Source organism: Equus asinus, chromosome 14 (assembly GCF_041296235.1).
Source record: "Equus asinus isolate D_3611 breed Donkey chromosome 14, EquAss-T2T_v2, whole genome shotgun sequence".
Taxonomy (NCBI): domain Eukaryota; kingdom Metazoa; phylum Chordata; class Mammalia; order Perissodactyla; family Equidae; genus Equus; species Equus asinus.
In genome coordinates this window covers 30,846,174-30,871,571 of record NC_091803.1, presented here as the reverse complement: position 1 = coordinate 30,871,571, position 25,398 = coordinate 30,846,174, and the positions used below count along the sequence as shown (strand labels likewise).

The following is a 25,398-nucleotide window of genomic DNA, read 5'->3' as shown; positions in this document are numbered from 1 at the left end:
CTAGTAAATCATTTTTATTGTATTTTACAGAAATGTCATCCACAATGGATTGGATACTGGGGAAAAAAGATCCTCACCACACACTGTTTGGGAAGCACTCTCCTATTGGGCTGCAGGTCCCCAGTACACAGGCAAATCCAGGAGGAGGAAGAAGGAAGGAAGGAGGGCTGACATGCTGCCCGAGGCACAGAGTCAAGCGCCATGGTGTGTCCCTCTGCAGCATTCTGAAGGAAATCTGCCTCAAGAGCACAGGAGGGAGGCTTAAGGCCTCTTTGCCAGGCCTCGCCCAATCTTATGGACTCCTGGATTCACCCTCAGCTCAAAGGAAATACCGTGTCCTTATTCTCAGGAACCTCCACTTCAAAATTTCTTTGTATTTCTGAAAGAACCTACCTACAGGATCCATCCTTAGGGCCAAGATTCCCAGCATACACAAGAATTACCTGGTCAGTTTCTCAGTCTGGCTGAGGCTAAGCCACACTCCTGTCTCAAATTCTGTGACTTCCTTGATGGAAATTATTTGCAGAGCCTAATATTGTTACTAACACTTTAATAAGGCAGCAAAATAGACCATTCACAGTAAAAGATATATGAATGGCTTTTAAACATAGGAAAACGATCTTCAACCTTACCTGTAAATAAGAGGAATATAAAATAAAATTACTATAAGATACCATTTTTCAAGTATCAGATTAACAAAGATTAAACAGTTCTATAATACACTGTGTTGGTGAGGATGTTGGGAAATTAGCACTCCATATACTAGTGGAGAGAGTGCACACTGGAACTCTCTAAGAATGAATCCCTAAAACCTCAGGCCTCTCGGCTGATGAGGAGATGTTGGGGAGGGGGATGTTCACTTGCCTCTGTTAATCTCAGGGGCCTTCCTCTCTTTAGACAGTCTCACAAAATGCTGGAGGTAAGGGTCATGCCAGTAGCCAATGCTTACTGCAAACCTGAAAGGGATGAAAAAGGAGGCAGGTGAGTAGAGAACAGGTTCAGGCCGGGTTCCCAGGAGCCAGGTCAAGGATCTAGAGGAAAATTATCTGCCTCAAAAGGCCAACCAGGGGCTGGTGTGGTGGCACAGTGGTTAAGTTCACGTGCTCCAGTTCGGCGGCCCAGGGTTTGCAGGTTCTGATCCCGGACACTGACCTACACAATGTTCACCAAGCCATGCTGTGGTGGCATCCCACATACAAAATGGAGTAAGACTGGAAAAGATGTTAGCTCAGCAACAATCTTCCTCAAGCAAAAAGAGGAAGGCTGGCAACAGATGTGAGCTCAGGGCCAATCTTCCTCACCAAAACAAACACACACACACACATTTGGTGCTCTACCACAAATTTAAACACTCATCCATTCACCTTTTTATTCACCTACACACCCATCATGTTTCCCACAGTGTTCATTTTTCACCTCTCTCTTTCCTCATATCACTAATTCCTTTCCCAGAACCATAAATAGCAAATAACCTCACCTCATACTTCATATGGAAGACTTGCAACTGTTTATTCACTTAGCAAACTCACTGGTCAGATCTAGTCAGATAACTCTACTCAACCAAAAGTACTGTGTCCAGAGAAGGGAGACCCAGAAGTATCTGGCAAACATCACTAACAACTACCTAAGTACTTCTCCCAACTCTGTCTTAAGTGCCAGTCATTTCATGTCCCTTAAGGAGGTCATAGTGGGGAAACCAGGGGCAAATAAACAAAATAGCTACAACCTGGAAAATGCTATGGTAGCCTAAACTCTCTCTACCTCAGTGTACACTACAAGGAATTAAGTTTTTAGTATTCCAAGCCTAGGAGCTGAAGCCCAGATTGTCACTGAAAGTCTTCTGGCAACCATGAGTGGAACCAGCATCGGGACAACTGAGAAGTCATGGAGGGAACCTGGATCCCTAAGGCAATGCCATTGCCACACCCCTGTGGACCTGGAGCCTGCTCTACCTCTCAACGGATAGTTCATGAGATAATAAACATCTTCACCATTTGAGCCAACTTGAGCCCGGCTTCTGTTACTTGCAACCTGAAGCATCCTAAGTGATATCCCGAACAATACACTCATCTCCATGTTGCTTGACAAGTAAGCTGAAAATTAAGATATGGGTATGTGTCTGGGTGGGGGGGGGGGGATCTCACCCAGCTGGATTCTGAGCCCCCAGAAGCAGATACCATCTTTTCTTTACATCTACTCACAAGGCTTGCTGCTGCCTTGACTGCAATAGGTGCTGAATTCCCTACAAACATGTCCCCCACAGTCTCTCCATCCATATTTGTACATCCATAGACACTCATAAGGAAGCATATGCTCAGCTACTCAATGCAACAACTCAGCACAGAAACACACAAAGACTCGCTAAGGGACACAATTTGCTATAAGCCCAGATGTCCAAGGAAAACAGCAGATCCACAAGTTTTACAAGATTAAACTTGCTCAGTTATCTAAAATAGTGTTTTTCCAACAGTGAGCTGTTTTAAAATTAAATCAGTTTAATACTATATAAGTCTGCATTTAAAAAAACAAAGTAAAACGGAAAATATACGCATGCATTACACATAGTAAGGGTTAAGACTGTTTCGTGAAGCTTTTGTTTCAAGCACATGTTGGGAGTCTAAGTGCAGTGAAATGTTATCTCACTGTTGGTGGCCATGGGATGAACACTGATTTCAAAGGAATCCTCTGGTGCCATCTGGTGGTAAAAGCCATACCTGCAGTTGAGGCAGGAGTGGTAGAGCAGTGATGAGAACACAAACCAAACAGGTTAAGGGTAGGAAGCGGACTCAGAAATGATCTAGTCAACCCCAACACCCAGCGCAAGAATGCTTTCAACAGTATTAAGCCACTGCTTGACCACTCCCCACAAAGAAGGCACTCACTCCACTGCTAAGCAACTGCTGAAAAGCTGGTCAATTTGCCTCCCTCTAAGCGCTCCTTCCTGGACTTATTATTGCCTCTTGGATAACAAGGTGCAGTTTCTATTCCTCTCAATTCTGTATTATCAGTCGATTAAATATTATTGTTTCAGTCAAGCAATATTTACTGAGTGTCTGCTAAGTGCCAGGCATTGGGGATACAGTGGCGACAAGACAGACAAGGGACAGAGACAAACATAAATAAGAGATTATAACAAATGAAGGATTCAACAGTATGGAGGATAGAGGGACCTACTTTAGAGAAGGTGAAAGGGAAGGCCTCCCTGAAAAGGGGATGCTGAGTTGAGTCCTAGGGAATTGGAGAAAGTCAGCTGTGCAAAGGCATTCCAGACGGGAGGAACAGCAGATAGAAACGCTGTGGGGTGGGAATGGACTGGGAGCGTTCTAGTATCAGAAAGTAGGCCTGGGGGCTGGAGAACAGTAGAAAACAGGAAAAACCAGAGAGGACTCTAGAGAGAGAAGCCAGCTGAGGTCACAGAGGGCCTGGCAGGAGCCTGGGACTGATCTCAACAGCACGCTGGAGGCGGTCAGTGATGCGCAGCACAAAAGGTGGGGAGATGCAACAGGACGTAACACAAGTACATCTGATCCTAGTTCCCACAATTCCTGCTTCCTGGTGTTTCTAACACGTGTTTCTTTCTGATCTTCAAATCAAGATGACTGCCAGTGGTTCCCATGCAGTTCACAAAAGAAGATGTAGGAATGGCTGGCCAACAAGCACACAAAAAGTTGTTTAACATCATTAGTCGACAGGGAAATGCAATTTAAAGTCATCATGAGATGCTATTTCACACCCACTGACAATACCGAATGTTAACAAGGATATGAAGCACCTGAAGTTTTGATATGTTGCTGGTGGGAAATGTAATCTGATAAACCACTTTGGAAATTAGTCTGGCAATTAAATATACACCCACCCTCTGACTAAGCAATTCCACTCCTAGACATTTATCCTAGAGAAATGAAAGATAAGGATGTTCATTGCAGCTTATTCACAAAATATCCAGTCAAAAACTGGATACAACTCAAATGTCCAACATCAGGTGAATGGATGAGCAAATCAGAGTATATTCACACAACATAAAAAGGAGCAAACTACTTTACACTGACAAAGGTTCTCTCCCTGACCAAACTCTGGCCAGGCTCCTCTGAGCCCTCTTCTCGACAGGCCTCAAACTTGGCATTTTCTATAAAGACTTGAACAAACTCTAAGATAGCTTCTAACAGCTCAAAGCCACACCCCTAGGATGACTCTAGTCCCCCTTGAAGTGCCTGCCTAAGAAACCTCAAGGCTGGCAAAAGCATTTACTGTTTGTTCCAACCAACGCTTAAAGACAGGGCCCCAGTCTCCCAGGTAGCAAATTCAGATGGTTTCACATGGACCAATCCCTCTTTCCCACTTTGTGTAATTTTTCTCTTCTCTGACTCTACTCACCATCGTCCTTATTCCCTCATTCTCCCTTTAAAACGCCCCCTGTATAAATCAAAGTTGGGTTTAGTTCACACTGGACTCTTTTCCTTATTGCAGTAGTTATTAGTGATTAAAATCTGCCCTTACCACTTTAACTAGTATCTGGCTTTGTGCATCTTTGACAACACACACAACATGGATGAATCTCAAAGAATATGTTGAGTGAAAGAAGATACAGAAAAAATATATACTGTCTTATTCCATTGACATGATGTTCAAGCATAAGCAAATCTAATCTGTGATAGCCGAAATCAGAAAACAGTTGTTAGGTGGGGGTAAGGAGACTAACTAGAAAGAGATATAAGGGAAATTTCTGGAGTTTTAGAAATATTTTGTATCCTGCTCTTGGTGGTGATACACAGATACGTACAACTGTCAGCACTCATCAAACTGAACGCTGAGGATTTGAGCTTTTTATTATATAAATTCTCTCTCTCTCTCCCCCTCTCTCCTACCTCCCTCTTTTTCCGTCTCCTCCCTCTCTTTCTCAAGACCACCTGGGGAAATTCTGGGGGGGGAAAGAAGATGAGAGATGTAGCTGATACTTCTCTTTTCAATATCCACTCACCCCTTCTTCCTTACTACGAGGACCCCAATTTTGTTTGAGGTATCAATTTGCCCTACTGGAAATTCTCACCTCCCAACATGTTCCCGCAGCCAGAGGTGGGACCACATGCCCTAGTTCTGGCTAATGAGAAGTACGCAGAAGCCTACAGGGTACAGCTTCCTAAAAAGCTATTGCTTTTCTGATGAAAAGGGACAGGCGCAGGGGCCAGCCGGGTGGCGCCACAGCAGTTAAGCTCACATGTTCTGCTTCGGCGGCCCAGGGTTTGCCTGTTCAGATCCTGGGTGAGGACCTACACACCGCTTGTCAAGCCATGCTGTGGCAGGCGTCCCACATAAAAGAGAGGAAGACAGGCATGGATGTTAGGTCAGGGCCCATCTTCTTCAGAAAAAAGAGGAGGATTGGCGGTAAATGTTAGCTCTGGGCTAATCTTCCTCCAAAAACAAAAAAAAAAGGACAGGCTCAGACACACATCTTTCATTCATATCCCTTCCTTTTCTTTCTTCCTGGAGCACAGCTGCTCAAACAGACTAAAAAATCCTGCTAATCCCTGGTACAAACCTATTCTTACCCTGAGAAATAAGCTATAGGAGCTCCAAATCAATACACATCTAAGTTACTTTGCAAGTCAAAGTTTTCAGGCGTCAAAATGAAAAAAAGCAATTTCAACTGGAAGTCAAGAATGACAAATGAATTCCTGTGTTGAAGTATAGATAAGAATTTAGTATATAATCCAAGTGATGTTTCAAATCAATGGGGAAGGAGAGACCATTCAATAGATGGTGTAGGGACAACTGGCTAATAATTTGAGACTAAAGTAAGTTAGATTGCTACTTTATAACATATAAAACAATAAAGATAGATACCAAAACCATAAAAGTGCTAAAAGAAAATGTTAGAATGATTGAGAATAGTCTTTCAAAGCATTACCCAAAATCCACAAGCCATAAAGTTAGATTGTCAGATTCTGCACCATAAAGATTCACAATTTCTGTATTATGAAATGTACAATACAAGCTAAACTGAAAGATAAGCATCAGTTTGAGAGAAATTACTGCAACAAATACAGAGGCAACAGATTACTATCCCTGATATAAAAAGTTCTTACAAATCAATAATAAAAATACAAATAACCAAACAAGAAAAAGACAACAACCCAGTAGGAAAATGATACAGAGAAAGGGCTCACATAAAAAATATCAACGATAGTAAGCAGACTAAAAATTCTAAGTTTCTGTAGTGATTATAGAAATACAAATTTGAAAAAGGTATTATTTTCTACCTGCCAGTTGATAAACAATTTAAGAAACTGAGAATATTCCACGATTAGCATCTCATTCACTATGGATGGGAATAAAAACTGATATAACCTCTTTCGAGGACCATTTTGCAGAAACTTCTCCCCTGAAATCCATCTCATAGGAAAACTCAAACACACGTGCAAAAATCATCATCACAGCACTATTTTAATAGCAAAATCACAGCCACCGAAATGATGAACAATAGAAGAGTGGTCAAGAAAATTACAATCACACTGTGAATACTGTGCAGCCATTAAAAAGAAAGAGGTGGATCTGTGTGAAATTAGACATATAATAGGTTTATATTACACTATTGAGTGTGGAAAAAGTATTCACTTCATCATTAAAAAATTAAGCTTTTAAGAGGAAAAACGATGTGATATTAATATTCTAGATCCAAGATCATTATCTTTCCCAGATATTTTCAAAAATTTCATTCATTCTTTTTTAAAAAATGGGGGAGAGGGAATCCATGATGTGACTATTTTGATGGGCAAGTTTGGCAGCTAATTTATCCTCAATAGAATGTTCTAGTTCTAAAATAACATATCATCTCTGGGGCAGAAAGCAGCAGCACCTGCCTTCAAAACATTTCAGATGAAAATTTCAGCCCTGCTCTCTGGGGCACAGCTGTGAAGATATGATCAGTGTGCTGGAAAGACCAAGGCCCCCAGGAAAAGGCCACCCTTCCTGAGAGGTGACCAGTGACCCGCTTGCATGTCAAGGAGGACATTTTTCCATTTCGTTGAGAAATCAGATTAACCTCTATGATATTCACAATGGAATTTTAGCCTTATAGCCCCTGGTCTTGTCTCTAAAACAGAGAATACTAAAAACTAGAAAAACAGAATTTTAAGATCTCATCAGGAAATGTAATCTTGAGCATCTGCATTGAGCTCCTCTTCACTTCAGCCATCTGACAAATTATTATGTGTCTACAATGCACATGGCAATAGGTGGATATGGTCCTTGCTCTGAATCATGTTTACTCTAGTCAGACAGAAAAGCATGAAACAGGATGTCTGAATTACAACTGAGCTGATGACCACCAAGGCAATGCAGAGAGTGTCATGAGGACATATAACAGGGGCAAGATCTTGACTGCAGGTGTCAGAAAGGCCTCCTTGAGGGATCCATATCTGAGAGAAACCAAAAAACCTTGGAGTCATCTTTGACTCCTCAGTCTCCCCCACATCCAGTCTGTCAGCACATATTATCAGCTCATTCTCTCTTCAAAATGGACCCAGAATCTGACAGACTCTCAGAACTTGCTCTGCTACCATCCTGATCCAAGCCACAGCATCTCTGACTTGGAATATTCCAGTACCACTCACTCATCTCCCTTTTCTAGCCTTGTCTCCTACCGTCTATTCTCCACAGAGAAGCTGACGTGATCCTGTGAAAACTCAAGTCACGTCACCTCCTTCTCCAGTTCAAAATCCTCCAATGGTGCCTACCTCAGAGGAAAAGTTAGGGCCTTACAAGAGCCTGCAGCATCTGTACCCACAGCCACCCAGATTCCATCTGCTACTCTTCTCCATCTCACTCAGGCTGGCCTTGTGGCTCCTGGAACAGGGGAGGCCAGCTCCTGCCTCAGGGCCTTTCTGCTCTCTGTTCTCTCTGCCTGGACACCGTTACCCCATATATCCACAGGACTCACTCCCTAACCCTCCACAAGTCTTTCCCCAGCATTAACTTCATTGGGGCCTTCCCTGGCCATCCCATCTCCAGTCACAACTCCTTCCAACACTCCTACTGCATCTATCACCACCTGACACGCCAAATATTGTCCTTATTGTCTTTCTGGCTGTCTCCCTCCTGGAATAAATGCTGCCTAAGAGCTCCAGTTTTGTCTGTTTTGTTCACTTCTGTATCCATGCTAGAACACTGTCTCCAGAAACTGAGCAGGCACTCAATAAAGCATGTTGAATGGATGCCTCCATCTGAGAGATGACGTGGAACTACTGAGGCAGGGAGGGTGGGAGAAAGCATTGCGGGCAGAGGGAGCAGCGTGCTGAAAGACCCCAAGGGAGGCAGGAACAGGGCACATTTGAAGAACAGAAAGGACCCCTTAGGGAAGGGGGGAGTGGTGTGAAGGGAGGCTGGAGAAGTAGGACAGAGCAGGCAGGGCTGTGGAGACCACATAAGGAACTTTCGTCTTTCTACAACAGCCACAAGAAGCTAGTAAACTAGGGAGTGACAGGATAAAATATGCCCTTTACAAACCTCTGGGTTCACTATGAGATATGGGTTTGGAGGAGGGAACAGTGACTGGGGTCCTCAGTCAGCAGACTAGTGCCATACCTCAGACCACAGGTGATCTTAGCTTGGACTGAGATGGCAGAAGCAGAGGTGGAGAAAAGGAGGTAGATTCCAGAAATATCGAACAAATAAAATCAACAGGTCTGGGTGATTGATCGCATAAGGTGGTACACCAAAGGGCAGTTCCAAGCTGACTCCTACATTTGGTACTTGGGAACTGAATGCACAATGGCCCCATTCACTGGGTTTTGGGGTGGGGGTGACAAGGAGGAGAACACGTGAAGATGATGCGAGAGCACAGTCTTGGAAATAATGAATTTGAGATCATTCTGAGACATCCTAACGGATCTTCCCAACTGGCAATGGGTATCCAGGTGGCATGATCAGATGATGAAAGGTGTGGTGTGTCATGCAACGTCCTGTAGGTTTTTACCTCATGGCTGATGGGGCATCAAAGGTTGTAACTGACAAAGTGACAGGATAAGATTTGTGATTCTGCTAAATCACCCTGGCCACAGCATGATCACTGGGGTGGGGGAGGGGGTTAGACCAGAAGCAGGTCCAACACCAAGGACGTGGTGCAATAGAGCAGGTGAGAGAACAGACCTGAGCAAGGGCTGCAGCGGTGGGGACGGAAAAGAGCACAGACCTTCCCTCTGTCACCGCCCCATCTCCCCCACAGCTGCTGGGAGTCTTCTACAACACACACCAGATCATGTCAGTTCTTCCACTTAAAACCCCTCACGACCTTCCATTAGCCTTGAGACCTTCTACATCTCATTCTCTGACAACCTCAATGGAATTCTCTCTTGCCACCCATTCCCCCACCCGATGTCAACGTCCCCTAACCCAGTATTCTGCTTCGATCTGCATCCTGTTTAGCTCATGCTGTTTTCTCCTGCCTGGCAAACACCTATTTATCTTTTTAAAACTCACTTCCTCCTCTGTGAAAAGAAGAAAAGCAGTGCTGACATCCAGGAGCTGATCTGGTACCGTAAGCCAGGCTTTCCTGTTGTTAGAAGCCGGCCTCGTGCTCACACAAGCCATGCCGTTCACCTGTTGGACATAAACTTCTCACAGACACCAGCACAACGTCATGCTGCAACAGGGATGACGTGAGACAAAACAAGACCACTTCATTGTTTTGCCTAAACAGACAAACACAAGGCCGTCGTGCCATCCAGAAAATACCAAACATCCCTCTCTCCTGCCTGAAGCGAGCAACTGTGGCTTCTTTATGAATTACAGCGTTTGTCTCACTCTAGTCACAACTCCTTCTAGAAAGGATTGATTGAGCTACACAATCACAGAATTGTCCCTGCCTCCCATCAGCACCCAGTCCAGAGCAAATCCCTGCTTCCTTGAACCCTCCCCAAACTATCCAACCAAAGCCCAAATCCTGTAAGTTCTTTCTAACGCCCTCATCCTAATAGGACCCAGAGTTCCCCATGATGTGAGGCCTCCCTCATTACAAAGAGTAATTAAACCCAACTGGTTTACCTACTGATGTATTTCTGGTGGTCTTTGCTGGAGGACATTGCAACTCTAACAGTAGGATAGGTTGGTTAAGTTTCTTGGAGGAAGTGAATGGAGTTCCAATCTGAAGGCTTCTATTTTCTATGTTAAGCATACTCAAAACATCACCCATATTATCTTGAGAATGAAGGGTTGGGGGGAGTAAATCAGAAGTTTGTGGAAAATGTCTGAATTAAATATTCTGGAGCATGGGAGAGTGACTTGACAAGAGAATCATACTAGAATGGTCAGGCTCTGTGAGGGCACAGGTGAGGTGGGGTGACACGAATTCAAAACAGTACCCAGCTGCCCTGATCTGAGTCCTATCTCCAGTACTCAAGACAAAAATGGGTAGTTTGGTTTTGGGTTTACTGGGACTGAAGGGCAAGGGAGAGGAAGGCATTGCCAAGAGAATTAATCATGGATGGACTATGAAGTCCAAGCTCAACTGAGAGGTAACAGCATAGAGGAAGCATCTAAAGGATAGAGTACACCATGGAGGGCCTGAGGAAAAATATGCTGAGGGCACAGCTGAATTAAGTGACCAAGCAAGCTGGAAAGAAGAGATCAGGGCTGGAGGGTGCTGCACTGCTCATTTGTGAGGTGGTGCAGCATCAGGATGCAAATCCAGGGTATTATGGTGGGAATGGGGACAGGTGGATGAGAAGAGGTCAGCAGTACAGATGAAGTATTGAAGAAAATGAGTACCCCGTGTGCAGGCTCAGTCCTCCGCATGCACACTGAAGTCAACTAGGATGACAGCAAGAATTGAGGCAGAGAGGAAAGCTGTGGGCCAGGCGATCAAGTCTTCAATGAAATAGGGGACTAATTAGGCAGAAAAGAGTAATGAGGAGGAGAAGGTGCTCCAGCTGGGGACTATGGATCTCAAAGAAATGGTGTGGGAGGACAAAGAGCAGAGAGGACATAAATCTCGTACCCCCTAATCCTGAGATCTGCAGGCACCACTTGACAGGGCTTCAAGAAAAGGATATTCCGTAGGCAGGGCCAGGGCCAAGGCAAAGAGAGGGAGGGAAGGGCTAAGAAGAGGCTGAGGAAATAGAGGAGGCTGGCGACTATGGAGTGGTAATTTCAAGGACACTGTGAGGCTTTGGGGGATCATTGTTAAAAAAATTAAGAGTGGAGAGCTGACTTAGGGTCGCAGCACGATGGGGAAGATAAGGAGACGAGACAATGGGGAGTGGGGAGAATTTAGCTATCATGGTAAGCACTCAACAGATATCTGCTGAAACAAGGGGAATTCTTAGGCATAAATCTAGTGTATCCAACCTGAAGAGTCCTAACTATCAGACTGTAGGAGTGATAGCATGAGGCCATGATGATGATGATGATGGTGATGGTGATGGCGATGATGATGCTTTGATGATCATGGGGGTGGTGGTCATGACAATAACTACCAAACCTGAATACCTACTGTGTGCCAAGTATTGTTGGAAGCACTCTACATTTAATCCCCACAACCCCCATGAGACAGATAAGCTCAGCAGGGTCCCCAGATGGGCTCTGTACCAAAGGAGGGAGAAAATGAAAACAGAAGTAACAGAAGTGTAGGAGTGGCGGATCTTGTCAAGATGGCAGTGTAAGCAGACTCTGAACTCATCTCCTCCCATGAATGCAACACAGAATGGTACAGTAACTTGCCCAAGTTCACACAGCCCGTAGGTGGTAGAGCTAGGACCCATGTGACAGAGTCTGGCTCCAGAGTCCATGTTCCAAATCACCATGCTTGGTCTCCAAAAACCTATAGAAAGCACTAGCCTTAATCGAAAAGTTTTGTTTTCCCCACCCTACAGTCCCTACGCGGCCCCAGTTTCCAGGGCACGCTTTCAGCTCCTCTGACAAGGCCATACTCCTCCCTTGCCCTGTCCGAACGCTCTCCCGCACAAGTCCTCCTTTTCTTTTAGGCATCTGCTCTCAGCTTAAACATCACTGCCTAAGTCACAAAGTCGAACAGTAAATGCTGTATTTCTCAGCACTCAACACAAAATTGTTTTTACGTATCTCATAGGTAATTAGTTGCCGCCTATCTGTCCTTTCCAACTAGGCTGTGAGGTCCAGTACGTCAAACACCACGTCAGTCTTGCTCATCAAGTGTCCAGACCACTGAACACCCACCGACCAGAGGAGAGGAAGGACTCGTCACAAAGTCAACTCTCCAGACTTTCTGCGGAAGGACGGGACGAACGGAGCACCCTCGAGCCTCACGCTTTCTTTTCCATACTTTCAAGTGTGGGACACATACCTGTGCTCACAGTGCTCCCCGGACAGCCCCCACGGCACCCCTAACGGGTAGACTTCTGCGCAGTCAAGGGCTTTGGAAAGCGCTGGCTCTGCACACAGATATTATGTGGCCCTCGACAGGCCGCTTCCCCTGAGCCGGCCTGAGCTTCAGGCGCACAACAGGCTTCATGAAAACCCCCAATGGCACGTATCCTCTAAAAGGGGGAGACCTGCACTCCTCAGAACGCATCGAGACCAGTGTCCTTACCGACTTCGCGTCTGTCCTTCCAAGAAGCCAAGACCACGGGGGCCGCTTCGGCGCCCGACTCCCGGGCACCGCGTCCCCAGGCGGGCCCGTGCCCGGCACACACCGCCCGTTCCACGAACGCGTGAAGCGCACGAAGAGACCCCTCGCTCCGCGCGCCGCACAGCTGTCCCGCGACCTGACGGGCACCTCTCGGCGCACAAGCCTGCTCCTCGGGTACACGCTCGCCTCCCACCAGCCCCCAGGCCCACGCCCCCGGGTACCTCTCCCAGACGGAATCGTCTTCGCAGGCGCCCTGGTCGTCCGCGTCCGGCGAGCAGGAAGAGCGGGAGCTGAAGGAGGGCCTCCTCAGGCTAGCGGCCGGCCGTGGCTGTGGAGGGCCCGGGCTGCTGTGCCCACCGCGGACACGGAGCGGCGTCCACGGACGAGCCCGGCCCGGGAGAGAGCAGCAGAGCGCGGCCGACTCCGCCGGGCTGGGCTCGGCTCGGCACGCGCGGCTCTCACCGACGCCTCCCACGACGGCGGCGGCCCAGCAGCCGCGCGCTCCTCTCCTCGCTCCTCTCCTCGCGCGCGCCGCCGCCCAGACGCTCCCCGGCCGCTGCCCCGCCCCCCCTCCGTTGGCGGACATGGACACCAGCCAACCAACCAACCACAACAACAGAAACCCACGACCCCTGTCTCCCTAGGCGTGAGATCAGATATTAAAAGCTTGCTTACTATTCATTCAGTGGAGGAACCAATGGGTGTCACTGATAGGCAAAGTAGAAATGACCTTGGGCGAGGCTGAGGTGGGGCAGTTTAGCTATGGGGAGAGGTGAGGAGATGAAATACACCACTTTCTTTGACTCATCCTCAGCCTAGAGGGTATTGCAAGCCACTGAACAAGTATAGTCGTCCTGCTCGGCAGCACACACAGTCCACATGTGTGAGTGGGTAAGAAGTGTCAACAACACACAGTAGAAGGTATAGATCCCATTGGTCTAGATGGGGAGGCTGAGGGGGACTGGAAGAAGGTGGAGGCAGATGCACCAATACACCTCTGTTGATCGATGAGCAAAGAATTCTTGTGTTCTTTGCTGAGCCTCTGATTCAGAAAAACTGGTAATTCAGAGGACTCTGGTCAGTTTTTCATTGCGGGGCCACCCCAAAGGCTTCCCTCAAGCAGGGCCAGCTCATTCCATTTAAGCTCCTGATCAAGGGGCTGAAACTTTAGGACATAGCAGTAGAGTCTGGAAATGGTGAGCTTAACCATCTCAAGCTGCATGATGCCTCCAAGTTTGCGACTGTACTGGGGGAGCCATGAACAATGTCCCAGCCAGAGAAGGTGGCTGCCGGCTAATCTGCCTCCTCTGACGAAGTCAAGAAAAGAGAAACTGGAGTTTCGATCCCTGTGAACACTAATATTGGGAGAGAAAGCTGGGCATGAACCATGGCCTTTCTCCCCAAGAGGCTCAAGTGGTCATTTTCTGCCTTGGCTGTCCAGGATTGCTTTCTTCTCGAACAACAGCTAGAGTCTATTCTGAAGAACTAAACTCTCCTTTCAGTCCACTTGTATCACGTGAGGCTCCATGCTTGGCACGGGGGGCAGAACCTTACCGTGGCCTGGCAATCATACCCAGAACACCCCAGTGATACTTTAGGAGTGTGTATATGTGCGTGTTGGGGCGGGGGAGGGTGGTGACCAGGTGGGTCCCATCTGAACGAATCCAAGGAGCTGAACCAAACCAGGAGTTACTAAGTCTAGAAGAGCTCTCTTTTTGGCCAGACTTGAACCTGGACGGATGTACCTTTGAAGCTACTGAGAGCCATCTTGCCATCTCATATAGCCTGAGAATGATGCTAATGGGAAGGCTAACGGAGTCTGGGGTACCATATGCACAATTAGTGGCGACCTGAGTTTGGAGTGTGGTAGCTGACGGGAAAATCACCAGCGCCTGTGGAAATGGTCAATCAGAAGCAGCTAAATTCAGAAAGATGAAATAAGCTGTCATCCGGTAGTTGCAACTTTACTCCTGAGCTAGGCGCCAACTATCCCTCCCTTTCCATCACCACCTGGTAGGACCTCAGTCAACCATTTTCTTCCTTCCTCGTGTTTCCATTTGCCTAAGTTTTGACCTGTGATTTGCTCCCAAGCCTTAAGTAGCTCTAGTCTCTTGGAAGACCAACTTTCTTCCATTGAACTGCTGTTGCTCCTTTGTCAAAAATCAGTGGGGCATATTTGTTGGGACTATATCTGGGTTCTTTGTTCAGTTCCATTGATCTATGTGTCAATCCCTCTGCAAATATTACACAGTCTTGCTCATGGTACCTGTATAATAAGTTGTGAAACTGAGTAGCTCGATTACTCCCACTTCTTCCTTGTCAGAGTTGTTTAAGCTATTTTAATTCCTTTCTCTTTCCATATAAATTTTAGAATTACTTTGTCTCTAGCTACAAAACCAATTTACTGGATTTTTATTGCATTAAATCTGTATAATAGTTACAAAGAATTGACATCTTTACTATATTTCATCTTCCAATTCAGGAACATGGTATCTTTCTCCACTTATTTAGCTGTTCCATTGCTATTATCAGTGTTGTGTAGAGTTCACCATACAAGTCCTGGACATGTTTTGTTGGATTCACACCTAAGTCTTTTATTTTTATTAGTGATCCCAAGTGTACTTTTAATTTTGGTATCCTGTGCACATGTTCATTGCTAGTACATAGAAATACAACTGACTTTTATATGTTTATTTTCTATCCTAGCATGTTGCTGAACTCAATTATCACTTCTAGGAAGAATTACTTATTAATTTAATTTTCTTTTCTGAGGAAGATTTGCCCTGAGCTAACATCTGTGACCATCTTCTTCTACTTTGTATGTGGAGCACCTGCCACAGCATCGCTTGATAAGCGATGCATAGGTCTGTGTCTGGGATCCGAACTGGTGAATTCTGAGCCACCGAAGCTGAGTGCACCAACTTAACCTCTATACCATAGGGCCAGACCCAAGAATTATTTTTAATAACTTCTTGTGACATAAAGCATGATATTAAGATTCAATATTATGACCTGTCTTGACATCTGATAAATCAAAGGGACCTCAAATGGCCTAACTGCAATTCCCCACTCCTCTTCTCCCACAGATAAGGTCCCCTGGCCAAACACCCCTTCTCATCACAGGGAGCAGACACAGTGCCTGCTTGTTCCTGACCTCAGGCTTCAGTCCCCTATCACAGAATCATTCCAACAAGCCCATCACACCCTCCTGTGGGAACCAGGGCTCACCTCACCCTCTTGCTACCACAGAGTCCTCTTACTACCCAAACCCCTGCTTGTTCAGTCAGCTCTCAAGTGCAGTCCCCGTGTGGCCCTGCATGGTGTGTGCTGTCCTCCTCCCAGGCTGTGAGAATGTGTGATAAACTAAAAGACTGCTGTCCATTCCACCTGTCCACTGTCGAGTGTACTGTGTTTAGCCACCCCCATGAGTCTAGGGTAGAAATCTCCCTCTCACCAATGGAGTGAAGTGGAGGTGACTAAAACAGCTGGCATCACAAGGAGGATGGCCCAACCTCACCTGAGAACACATGGGCAGTACTCACTAACTACTCCTTTGCTCACTATCGGGGTCATTGGCAGCAGTTACTATCTGGGGAGTGAGGGCCCATTGCCAGCCAGCTTGGGCTTTAGCTCATGTTCTGTTCTCTCAAGTGGATGCTGCCATCTCTTCTCACCCCAGTGTCTCATTCTTCCCCAGAAAGCGAGACCTATTCTTAGTTGACTCTATCCCAGAGTGAGGTGCCATCAGGTGTGGCCTGTGTCTGGCAGGTGGTCTCCCAGCCTCCTACCAGAGGGCAGCGACAACACAACCTCCTAACTGGTGGATGCTTGAGTTCCATTTCCTGAATCTCAGGCTGATGCTCCTTAGTCACTGTGTCTAGTATGATGACCATCAGTGGCTGCTTGGGGCGGTCACAGAGACACTGTTTGGGAAAGTGTCCCCCCAGCACAGTCCTGGGGATGACCCCTTGTTTGGCTTGAGGAAAGGAGAAGGCCATGACCCCAGGAAGATTTCAGAATGACTCCCTGGTTCCCTCCAGAATCAGGGCTGTTCAGGCAAAGGCAGTGAGCTCACCCATCTCCTGTGCTGCTGCTCATCATGCTGCTGTCAGGGGCTCTCCAGACCCATAAGGGTTTCAAGGTCCACGAGCATGGGAGCCCATGGCCCAGGCACAGATCAAAACAAACAAGTGTCTATGGGGGAGCGTTTGGTATTCTACTTCTCTCCCAATGCGAAACCCCTAACCAGCACACTTGGGCTTTGCTTAGCGTTGTTCCTGACCAGCATGCCAAAGGACTAATCTGGTCATCAAGGGGCTTGAGACCCCCACCTCGGCCATAGACAAAATGACCTCCTGGATGTGGACTTCAACACTGGGGAGATTGACTGGCATTCCCTGGAGGAAAAGGACACTTGTCTTTGAGGCCCTACACCTGGTTCCTTTCCACATAACCACCCAGAAGGTCTGCCCACATGTCACTGGATGGAGAAACACAAACACTGTGACTCTCCAGGCAAAAATATCCCGAGGGAATATGTACAGAGAGAAGGTGGGGGGAGGGAAGCAGTGCCCAGCAGGGGAAAGGTAGGGCTGCAGCAGAAGATGGCTTCCACCCCTCAACATCTGGATGGTGGGGGACCTGGGCACCTCCAATGCACCCTGTCACCTAAGCCGGGGTGGCACAAAACCCTGATCCTCAGGGTTATGAGGAAAACAATGCACAGCAACCCTGTGGCACAGTGAGGGTGTTAATTCAAACCTGACTTAGATACAACCATTGCTGTGAGAGAGGCCCTAACCCTCGATGATCCCGACCTGAGCCTCTCTGGAGGGAAAACTGATAAACAAGAGCAGGGCAGAAAGACACTCCCCCAGCCCCAAGTACATCCTGTGACCAAGAAACCAATCAAAAGATAAATGAAGGAGAGAAACCTAGATGCATGCAGAGGAAGCAATCACACAAAAGAACTGATTCCAGAAAGGCTCACAATTTGGCCCAATTAGAAATTGAAAATTTACTAGACTAATTTATATGGCAAAAAGGTAAAGGGTTCTAACTGGCCTTTGTGCCTCCACAACATAGTTTCTGAACTAACTTTAACATCTGCTAACATGCCCTAGTTCAGAAACCTTCATAGACTTTACACAAGGGCTGAAATTATGGTTATATCTAGTGAAATGAGCATGTTTTCTAGTTTCTGTATCTAAGGCTTTGACATCTGAGGCCTCGGCAACCTTGGAGGAACTGCCCCACCAGGGTTAACTAGTTGCTACAGATAGTAAATGACTCCTCTGAGCAATCCTTTCATACGTAATCATCTAGAGGCAACACCCTCAACACCCTCCTCTCCGAGGCTCTTCCACTCTGGGCCACTCTTCCCTTGCCCTCGTCACCCCAGGGACGGGGACCAGACAACCAGGGACACTGCTGTGCCCTGAGCCCACTGAAATGATTCAAACCAGCCAAGCCAACACCTGCTCACCCTGCCTCACTCCTTCCTTCCCGTGGAATCCACACGAAAGGCTCTCGCCCACGTTTTCCCCTCGTTCCTTCTGTCTCCTGACCGACCCTGGTGCTGCCCTGTGTGGCCCTCCATGGTGTACCCTGCCTTCAGTTGCTCGGAATCTGTGAGGAGAGAAAACTTCTTCCTTCATGACAGTTATTTCTGTATCTTTGTGTCTGACTGTATCTGATGGAAATAAATCCTGGTACACTTAAACCTCCTGGGCCCAACTACATTTACACGTGGCTGAATATTTTGCTGTTACAGATTTGGTTAATATGCTCTGTTCAGAGCCTGTTTCAACATCCTCCCAGCCACAGTTTGCCATCACCTCTGAGGGGACATGTTTTTGCCTTGTTACCCACAGGGACTAAGCCGTTCTGCTCTCACAGGCAGTCTTTGCAGACAAGACCTTCACCGGATCCCCCTTTCTCCAGGAGTACAGGCATGACATGACCTTTGTGACCTCCTCCTTCGAGGACATTTGTTTGACACACTTGGGAAGGGCGTACAATCCAACATCATGTAATCCCTTTTTGCTTCTGGAGGCAATATAGTCCTTGTCTACAAATTTTACTTAAGGCCATTTATGCTGTGACTTATAAATGAGCCCAGCTTCAGTGGGGACCCCCTCCAACAAAGGACTCTAGGAGCTATCCAAATTAAAATCAACAGGCCCTCCCACTAGAGCCCTCAGAGACTCTTGTGGGGAAGAGGCTTCGGCAACCTCTTCTCATGCTTCCTGGAGTCTCTGGAAAACCCAGGACGTGCGTAAGTTGTCTGTGGGTTCCTGATGCAAGAAGCCCACCTCCTTGGCCCTGCATTCTGCGGTATTAGAGCAGCAATTACTGGCCACGCACTGGCCTCTTCTGGAAACAGAATCTCTCCCAGATGCTGAGCCTCCATCCCCAGCTGCCTATTATCACTTTAGTCCTGGAAGTAGCATCCAACAAGTGCGGGAAGATGGGGCCGGCCCAGTGGCACAGCAGTTAAGTGCACACATTCCGCTTCAGGGGCCCGGGATTTGCTGGTTCAAATCCACGGTGCAGACATGGCACTGCTTGGCACGCCATGCTGTGGTAGGGGTCCCACATATAAAGTGGAGGAAGATGGGCACGGATGTTAGCTCAGGGCCAACCTTCCTCAGCAAAAAGAGGAGGATTGGCGGCAGTTAGCTCAGGGCTAATGTTCCTCAAAAAAAACCAACCCAAAACAAAACCAAGTGCGGGAAGGTTACCAAGCCTTCCTTGCAACAGGATGGATCCAAACCTGGGCCCTGTGGCATGTGCGACCTGCCAGATGGGGTGCCCTCCCCTGTCCTCCCTCCATTGCCAAATATGATGGAGCTGCAGGATGTCACCTCTCCCACAGAACCTTTGGCTGCTTGGGGATTCTCTTGGGATCAAGCGAGTGAACATCAATGAAAGTTCATACACTCAAGGTTGTCGACGACCCCCTCTCTCTCCTGGTCTACTGCCAACATTGTTTCCCAGGGAATCATTTCTCCTCCTCCTTAAATGTCTCAGATATCACCAGGGTGTAACACGATGTCAAGGCATCAGAGAGACAACTGTACTGAGGCCTGAGATGAAGATTCAATATGAAGTGTTGCTTTGAAACCTGGTAAACGAAGAGGGCCTCAAATGGCCTACCTGCAAGTTCCCCTCCTCCACAGCTCCCAGAGATAAGATCCCCTCGCCAAACAACCCCTTCATCACAGGGAGCAGGCATGGGTGCTCCCCAAGTAGTGGTCTCAAGTTCCCTGCTCACCTGTGAAATTATTCAAATGAGCCAGTCCCACCTTCCTGTGGGAACCAGGGGACACCACAACTCTCCTGTTGCTACAAAGACTGTCCCCCACTGCCTTGCCTATTTACTCTCTCCCCAAGTGCACTTTCCTATGTGGTTCCACATGGTTTAGAGTGTCCTCCCATAGGCTGCCTGTGTAAACGAATAAGAAATTGCCATTGAACTCACCTGTTCAGTGTTCGGAAATCCCCATCAACCTAAGGTGGATAGGAACCCATCCCTCACCATCTAGGTCAGGCAGAGGCAAATTAAAGACATCCGGTGTGCACTGGATTGAAGGAATTACCCTGCTACGATTAGGCTCGATGGGCTTGAAGTCGTTTGAGTCAGAACATGTTTGGGGTCTGCAGAGAGTCGCACGTGGCGGGAGGGTGGCCCGCGTGTGGGTGAGGAGCAGGGAGGAAGGCTGCAGGGGCGAGGCCTTGGAGATTCTGCTCCAGTTTGGCCTGCAGGCAGTGGAGAACCCTGGATTCCTTTCAAGCAGGGAAGCGATGGGACCACACACAAACTCAGTTCCGGGTACCCGATTTCGCAGCCAAGCCAATCAGTGAGACATTAGGGTTGCAGCAAGGAAAGAGGTTTATGATCAAGAGGCGGCCAGACAAGGAGGTGGGAGTAAAACTCAAACCCGCCTCCTCAAAGGGAAAACAAAACATTGGGGCGTTTATCTGGGGTTCGGGGTAGGGGTGGGACCAGGAGAGCGCTGGGGGTGAAGCTTGAAGGGTCCTCTGCTCAGGTGCGACTGTCGCTCGTATCTCTTCGTGGGTCACAAGTGCGAAGTCAGTGGGGTTCGACGTGTTGCACGCCGAGGATCTCCATCCCTGACGCAGAAAGTGGGCGATCCGTCATTTCAGCTGGTCCAAGCCTCTGCACGATGTCCGGTCGGGCGGGAGCCGGGGGGCTGCCATCAAGCTGCTCTCTGATCTGCCGTCTTCCTGTTGTTCTGCAAAACAACCTCAGAAACTTTGGTTACTTTCTTGCCCACGTCCACCCCTGTGGGGGCCGGGCACCGTGTCAGTTACGGCAGGGTTTTCCTCTTGGGTCACCCTCCCAACAGAGTGGAGGATGGATTCAAGTGGGGAGCTGGGGGGCAGTGTGCCTGGAGGCCAGCCAGCAAGATCAGTAAGGAGTCTACTGGGCTGGTTGCATGCAAGAGACAGGAAGGCATGCGGCAGAGCAGCGGGGACGGCAAAGAAGGGAAGGCGCTCGGCTCTCTTTGGGAGTCGGTAGGCTGTGAAGTGGGCGAGACAGAGAGCTCAAGCACAGACCTGAGGCCTCTCGCTCTCAGGTGATGAGATGGGCAGAGGTTTTCTGAGGTGAGGAAAGGAAGGTAAGAGGAGGGGGAGGGTTTTGTTGGAGGATACCGGGCTCCCTTTTGGACGTGTCGGTTTTGAGAAGCCTTTGGACATCCTGAGAGGTGCGTCCAGCAGACAGTTAGAGAAAGCAGCGTGGAGTCAGGGGCAGGGTGACGTCAGTCGTACGCACTGAGAAGCCCTGGGCATCCGGGGGCGAGTCGAATCGTAGGAGCGCATGAGCTTGCTCTGAGACCCGAGGGGTTCCTGTTCCCTGAAGACCGTGCCTTCGAGAACAGAACCCTTTGAGAAGTGGTCGGGAGGAGAAGCCGCAGAGGAAAGTGAGACAGAAGGGTCTGAGGTTAGGAAGGGCACCTGGGGAGGGGGCCATCCCCCAGAGAAAGAGGGTGGAGAGAACTTGCAGAGACTGAAGACGTGGGCAGCATTCCTCAGACACCACAGAGAGTTTAGGAAGACGAAGGAACTGAAGGGTGTGTACTGGCCACTTGCTAGGACGTGACGGCGACGAGATTTGGGGAATCTTTCGAGGAGCTGGTGAGAGACGAGGTGATGACTGGATGACTGACGAGGAGTCGAGGTCTTCTGGCAGCAGCTTAGCCGTGAAAGGTAGAGAGAGAAGGCAGTGGTGGAAGAGCAGAAAGGAGAGGTGTGGATGCTGGGAGAGACTTGGGTGTGCTCAGCGGCTTAAGGAAAGAGACAGGCCGAAGAGAAAGCAGCTGGCAAACTGAGGGAACGAGATCTTTGGGGGAGGCTGAGCAGATGGTTCCCAGGGCACCCCACGTGGAGCCAGGACCCTGGAACTGCCAAGCTGAATCCCTCTTCCTGGAAAACCAAAGGGAAAGGGGAGGGGTGGGTGGAGAGAAATAGAGGGACGTTCAAACGGGGGTTGGGGGGGTGCGGGAAACGGAGAGTTCTTGAGTAGCTGGCCTCTGATCTCTTCGGGTACCGAACGAACGGTATGAGGACGATCCCGCTTGAGGCAGGCGATGGAGATTCGGAGGGGCTGTTGAGGAAACGGGGCGGGGGGGGGGGTTGACCTTGGCCCTCTGATGGGCTTGGGGGCGGAAGCGGCTTCCATGCCCATCGCGAGGCGCCGGTTCAGTCAGTCGGTGTACATCCGGACCACAGATCACAGACCACAGACCGCTGCTTTGGAAAACAACAAGATGCAGTTCGTAAACCCTTGAAAAGATCTCTGAGGTCTGGTGACTGGCTTTTCAACCACAAGCGAGTCAGGGAATAAGATCCTCCCGTGCTTAGGAGTTTTCCTGTCTGTCCCAGAGGCCGGAGAGCACCCGAGGGCGGTTTCCTAGGCAGTGGAAAGAGGAGGAGGACCGAGCCTGGGGAAACCAAGCTTTCATTGTGAAGTTTGGATGCCCGTTGCACGTTGATGCCCTTCCCCTTTCTTCCTACTGTCCCGGGAGTGGGCGCCCTCGCGCGCTTTCTGATTCTGCAGCACTAAGGCAAGTTAGGTTCCTGCTTCCAGAGGGAAAGCTCAATAAACCCCCCACCCCCACCCTTCCCAACCCCCCATCCCCCACCCCGCCCCCACCCCCCCACCTCCCAGCCCCAACCCCCACCCCCCACCCCACGCCCCCCAGCTCCTCGGAGACAGTGACAGCGTGACAAACAGAATCGGAAGCATCCTTGGCGCACAGCCTGCGATCTCACCCGTGCCACACCTGCTCTCCCGAGAAGTGACGTCCGCTTTAAGTTGGGTGACTACCTGCAGCGACACCCTTTTGAAAGCGTGAACCATAGATATTTCTTTGAAAGCTCGAGTAAAGCCCCAGAGAAACCTGTGACCTTTAGCACAAGGCCACTTTGTGCTAAGGAACCCGCAGCGGGGGACCGGCTTTCCTGAAAGTGCCGTCTTCTCCTCTGCAGCTTGGGGAGCCTCTAGGGCTTGGACAGGCCTTGGAGCAGCCCGGCAGCACTCTTGGTGGGTGGCAGCAGCAAAGGTGTGCCTGTGGGCACGATGTCGGTCACGGCATCTAAAAGAAGGTGCCCAGACCCTCCGGTTCCGGGGCCGGGTGGGTTGATGAGAGACACGGCGGGGGAGCAGGGATTGCCGTCCGATCTTCTGGGGGTGGCTGCGAGGGCGGTTCTCAGAAGAGGTGGCACGTTCTTAGCCAGTCTCTTCCTGGCGGGTGCTTCGGGATGCTTCCTGGGCTGAGCGGGGAGCTGTCGTGGTGGAGAAGCTCCCTGAGACTCAGTTTCTAGAAAATTCACAAAAAGTTCCGAGAAGGAACTCTTGAGCTCAGATTGCTGGTTGGGTCTCCGAGGCATGTCGGGGGCACTGTGGGATCCGAGCCGCCGGGTCACCCATCTGGTAAGGCCACCCTGCTCTTCCTGCAGCAACTGCTCCATTTCCTCCCTTTCCACACCCAGGGTGCTTCCCATCCGTCGGAAGGCTTCCCGGCGTTCGTGTCTGGCGCTTTGCAAGGCGTCCGTGAAGAGCTTTCTCAGGAGGGCCTTGTCTGCTTTTCCTTCCAGGGTGCTCACTAAGTTGGTCCACTTCTTTTGGACGTCCTCCAGCACTTCCTGTCGGGCCTCGTTTTGTCGCTGCAGTTCTCCGATCTGCTCCTCCTGCAGGCGCGAGGCGGCTTGCGCTCTCTCCAGCTGTCCCGGCAGCGACCTCAGCTTCCCTTCCAGGCCGTCTGCCTTTTGCATCCATTCGGCCAGGACCACCTTCAGGTTGGCCAGGGCTCCGGCGTGCTGCTTCTCTGCTTCCCGGGAGGCGGACAGCTGGAGGGCAGTCTCCTCTTTCTGCTCGGTGACCGCAGTCAGTTGTTCCTGCAGGGACCCAACCCGGGCAGCGGCCTGCTGGCTCGCCTTCTGCATGGCGTGGGAAGATGACAGGAGTCTCTCCTCTAGCGCCATGACTTTCCTCCTGAGTTGAGCCGCTCTGTCTTCTGCCAGCCGCTCTGCCCAGAGATGCGAGTCTTCGCATTCTGAAGCCTGCGTCCGAGACCTCCCCAGCTCCTGGCTTAAGCGCGCTTCCTTGTCCCGCAAAAGGTGAACCTCCTTCCGGAGGGCGCAGTTTTCCACTCGTTCCTGTCTCAGCGCCAGCGCCGCCTCATCTCTCTCCCGTTGAAAGAGAATGCTCTTTTCCTGCATGGAGGTCACTGCATTGAAAAGCTGGCTTAATTCCCCAGCCTGGCCCTGTTCTTTTTCTCTCAGGAGGCACTCAAAGGCCAGAGCCTTCTTCTTCACAGAGACACATTCGAATTCCTTCTCCCTCAGCATCATAGAGAGGCGCATATTCGTCTCTTGTAAGGCTTGGTTTTCGGTGTCCTTCTCCCTGGACCTTTCCAGCAGCTTTGCATTTTCCTGTTTGACTTGGCATGCATCCGCTTCCAGATGGACTATTCTCTCCTTCAGGTTTGTCACCGCCTGCCTCAAAAGTTCGTGTTCGCTCGCTTGGCTCGTGAGGTTTTCCCTCAGAGAAAGGCATTCCTCCCTCTGCACCTCGATTAAGAGCTCTTTGTCCTCCAGCGTGTTCTGTAAAGCCTCTTGTTTCTCCTTGAGCCGCTGAATTTCGGAATCCATCTGTGCGTGTCGTTCTCTCTCCAGTTCTGAGGTGGCGGCCATCGTCTCGGACAGTCTCTGAGTCTCCTCCTGGAGGCTTCTGATGGCTGCGTCTTTTTCCTCCGTGGCTCTCCTTAAGGCTTCCATCTCTGCTGGCGGCCCTTTCGAAGACTCGCCCACCGCCTCGGACTTAATTGCCTCCTGAGAGCCGGCTGCCTCGGAAGTCCGCGATGATGCGGCGGACGGCTGTGGTGACGTGAGGTCAGGTGGACCCAAAAGAACCTCCTTGGCATTGCAGAGCTGCTCTAGGCTGAGCTGCATCTGTGCCAGTCTCTTCCCCAAGAGCCGGAGTTGGGTCGCATCCCCTTGAGAGCGGGGGAACGGGGCGGCAGAGTGCATCTGTAGCCGAGACTTCTCCTCGCTGTCCACTAAGGCCCGTGCCTCGAGTGGTGGGAGTTCTTTCTGAAGTTGGGATGACTCCCGCTGCAGATTGTGCACCTCGGTCAGCACCAGCCACTGCCACTCCTCCAGCACGTTGACCCGCTGCTTCAACGTGTCCCGTTCCCGGAGAAGCTCCTCCAGCTGATTCGCGTCCACGCCCCGAACCTCATGGCCAGCGTTGGATGTTTGCCAGATGGTGA

At 49.5% G+C, this 25,398-nt stretch overlaps 1 protein-coding gene across 4 annotated transcripts in view; it reads left to right on the top strand.

The window, feature by feature from the left end:
• Window positions 1-8,227, top strand: part of LOC106839005 (heparan sulfate glucosamine 3-O-sulfotransferase 4-like) — a 32,015-nt gene extending 23,788 nt beyond the window's left edge. The window contains exons 2-3 of one of the 4 annotated variants that reach the window (XR_011494232.1): window positions 31-2,088; window positions 6,841-8,211. Coding sequence is in view for 1 of the 4 variants with exons in the window: in XM_070484698.1 (XP_070340799.1) it covers window positions 31-265 (235 nt within the window). In the remaining 3 variants the exon portion in view is untranslated. Of the gene's footprint in view, window positions 1-30 lie in introns of all 4 variants that reach the window. The other 3 variants (XR_011494233.1, XR_011494235.1, XM_070484698.1) reach the window with 3 other exon arrangements.
• The last annotated feature ends 17,171 nt before the right edge of the window (window positions 8,228-25,398 follow it).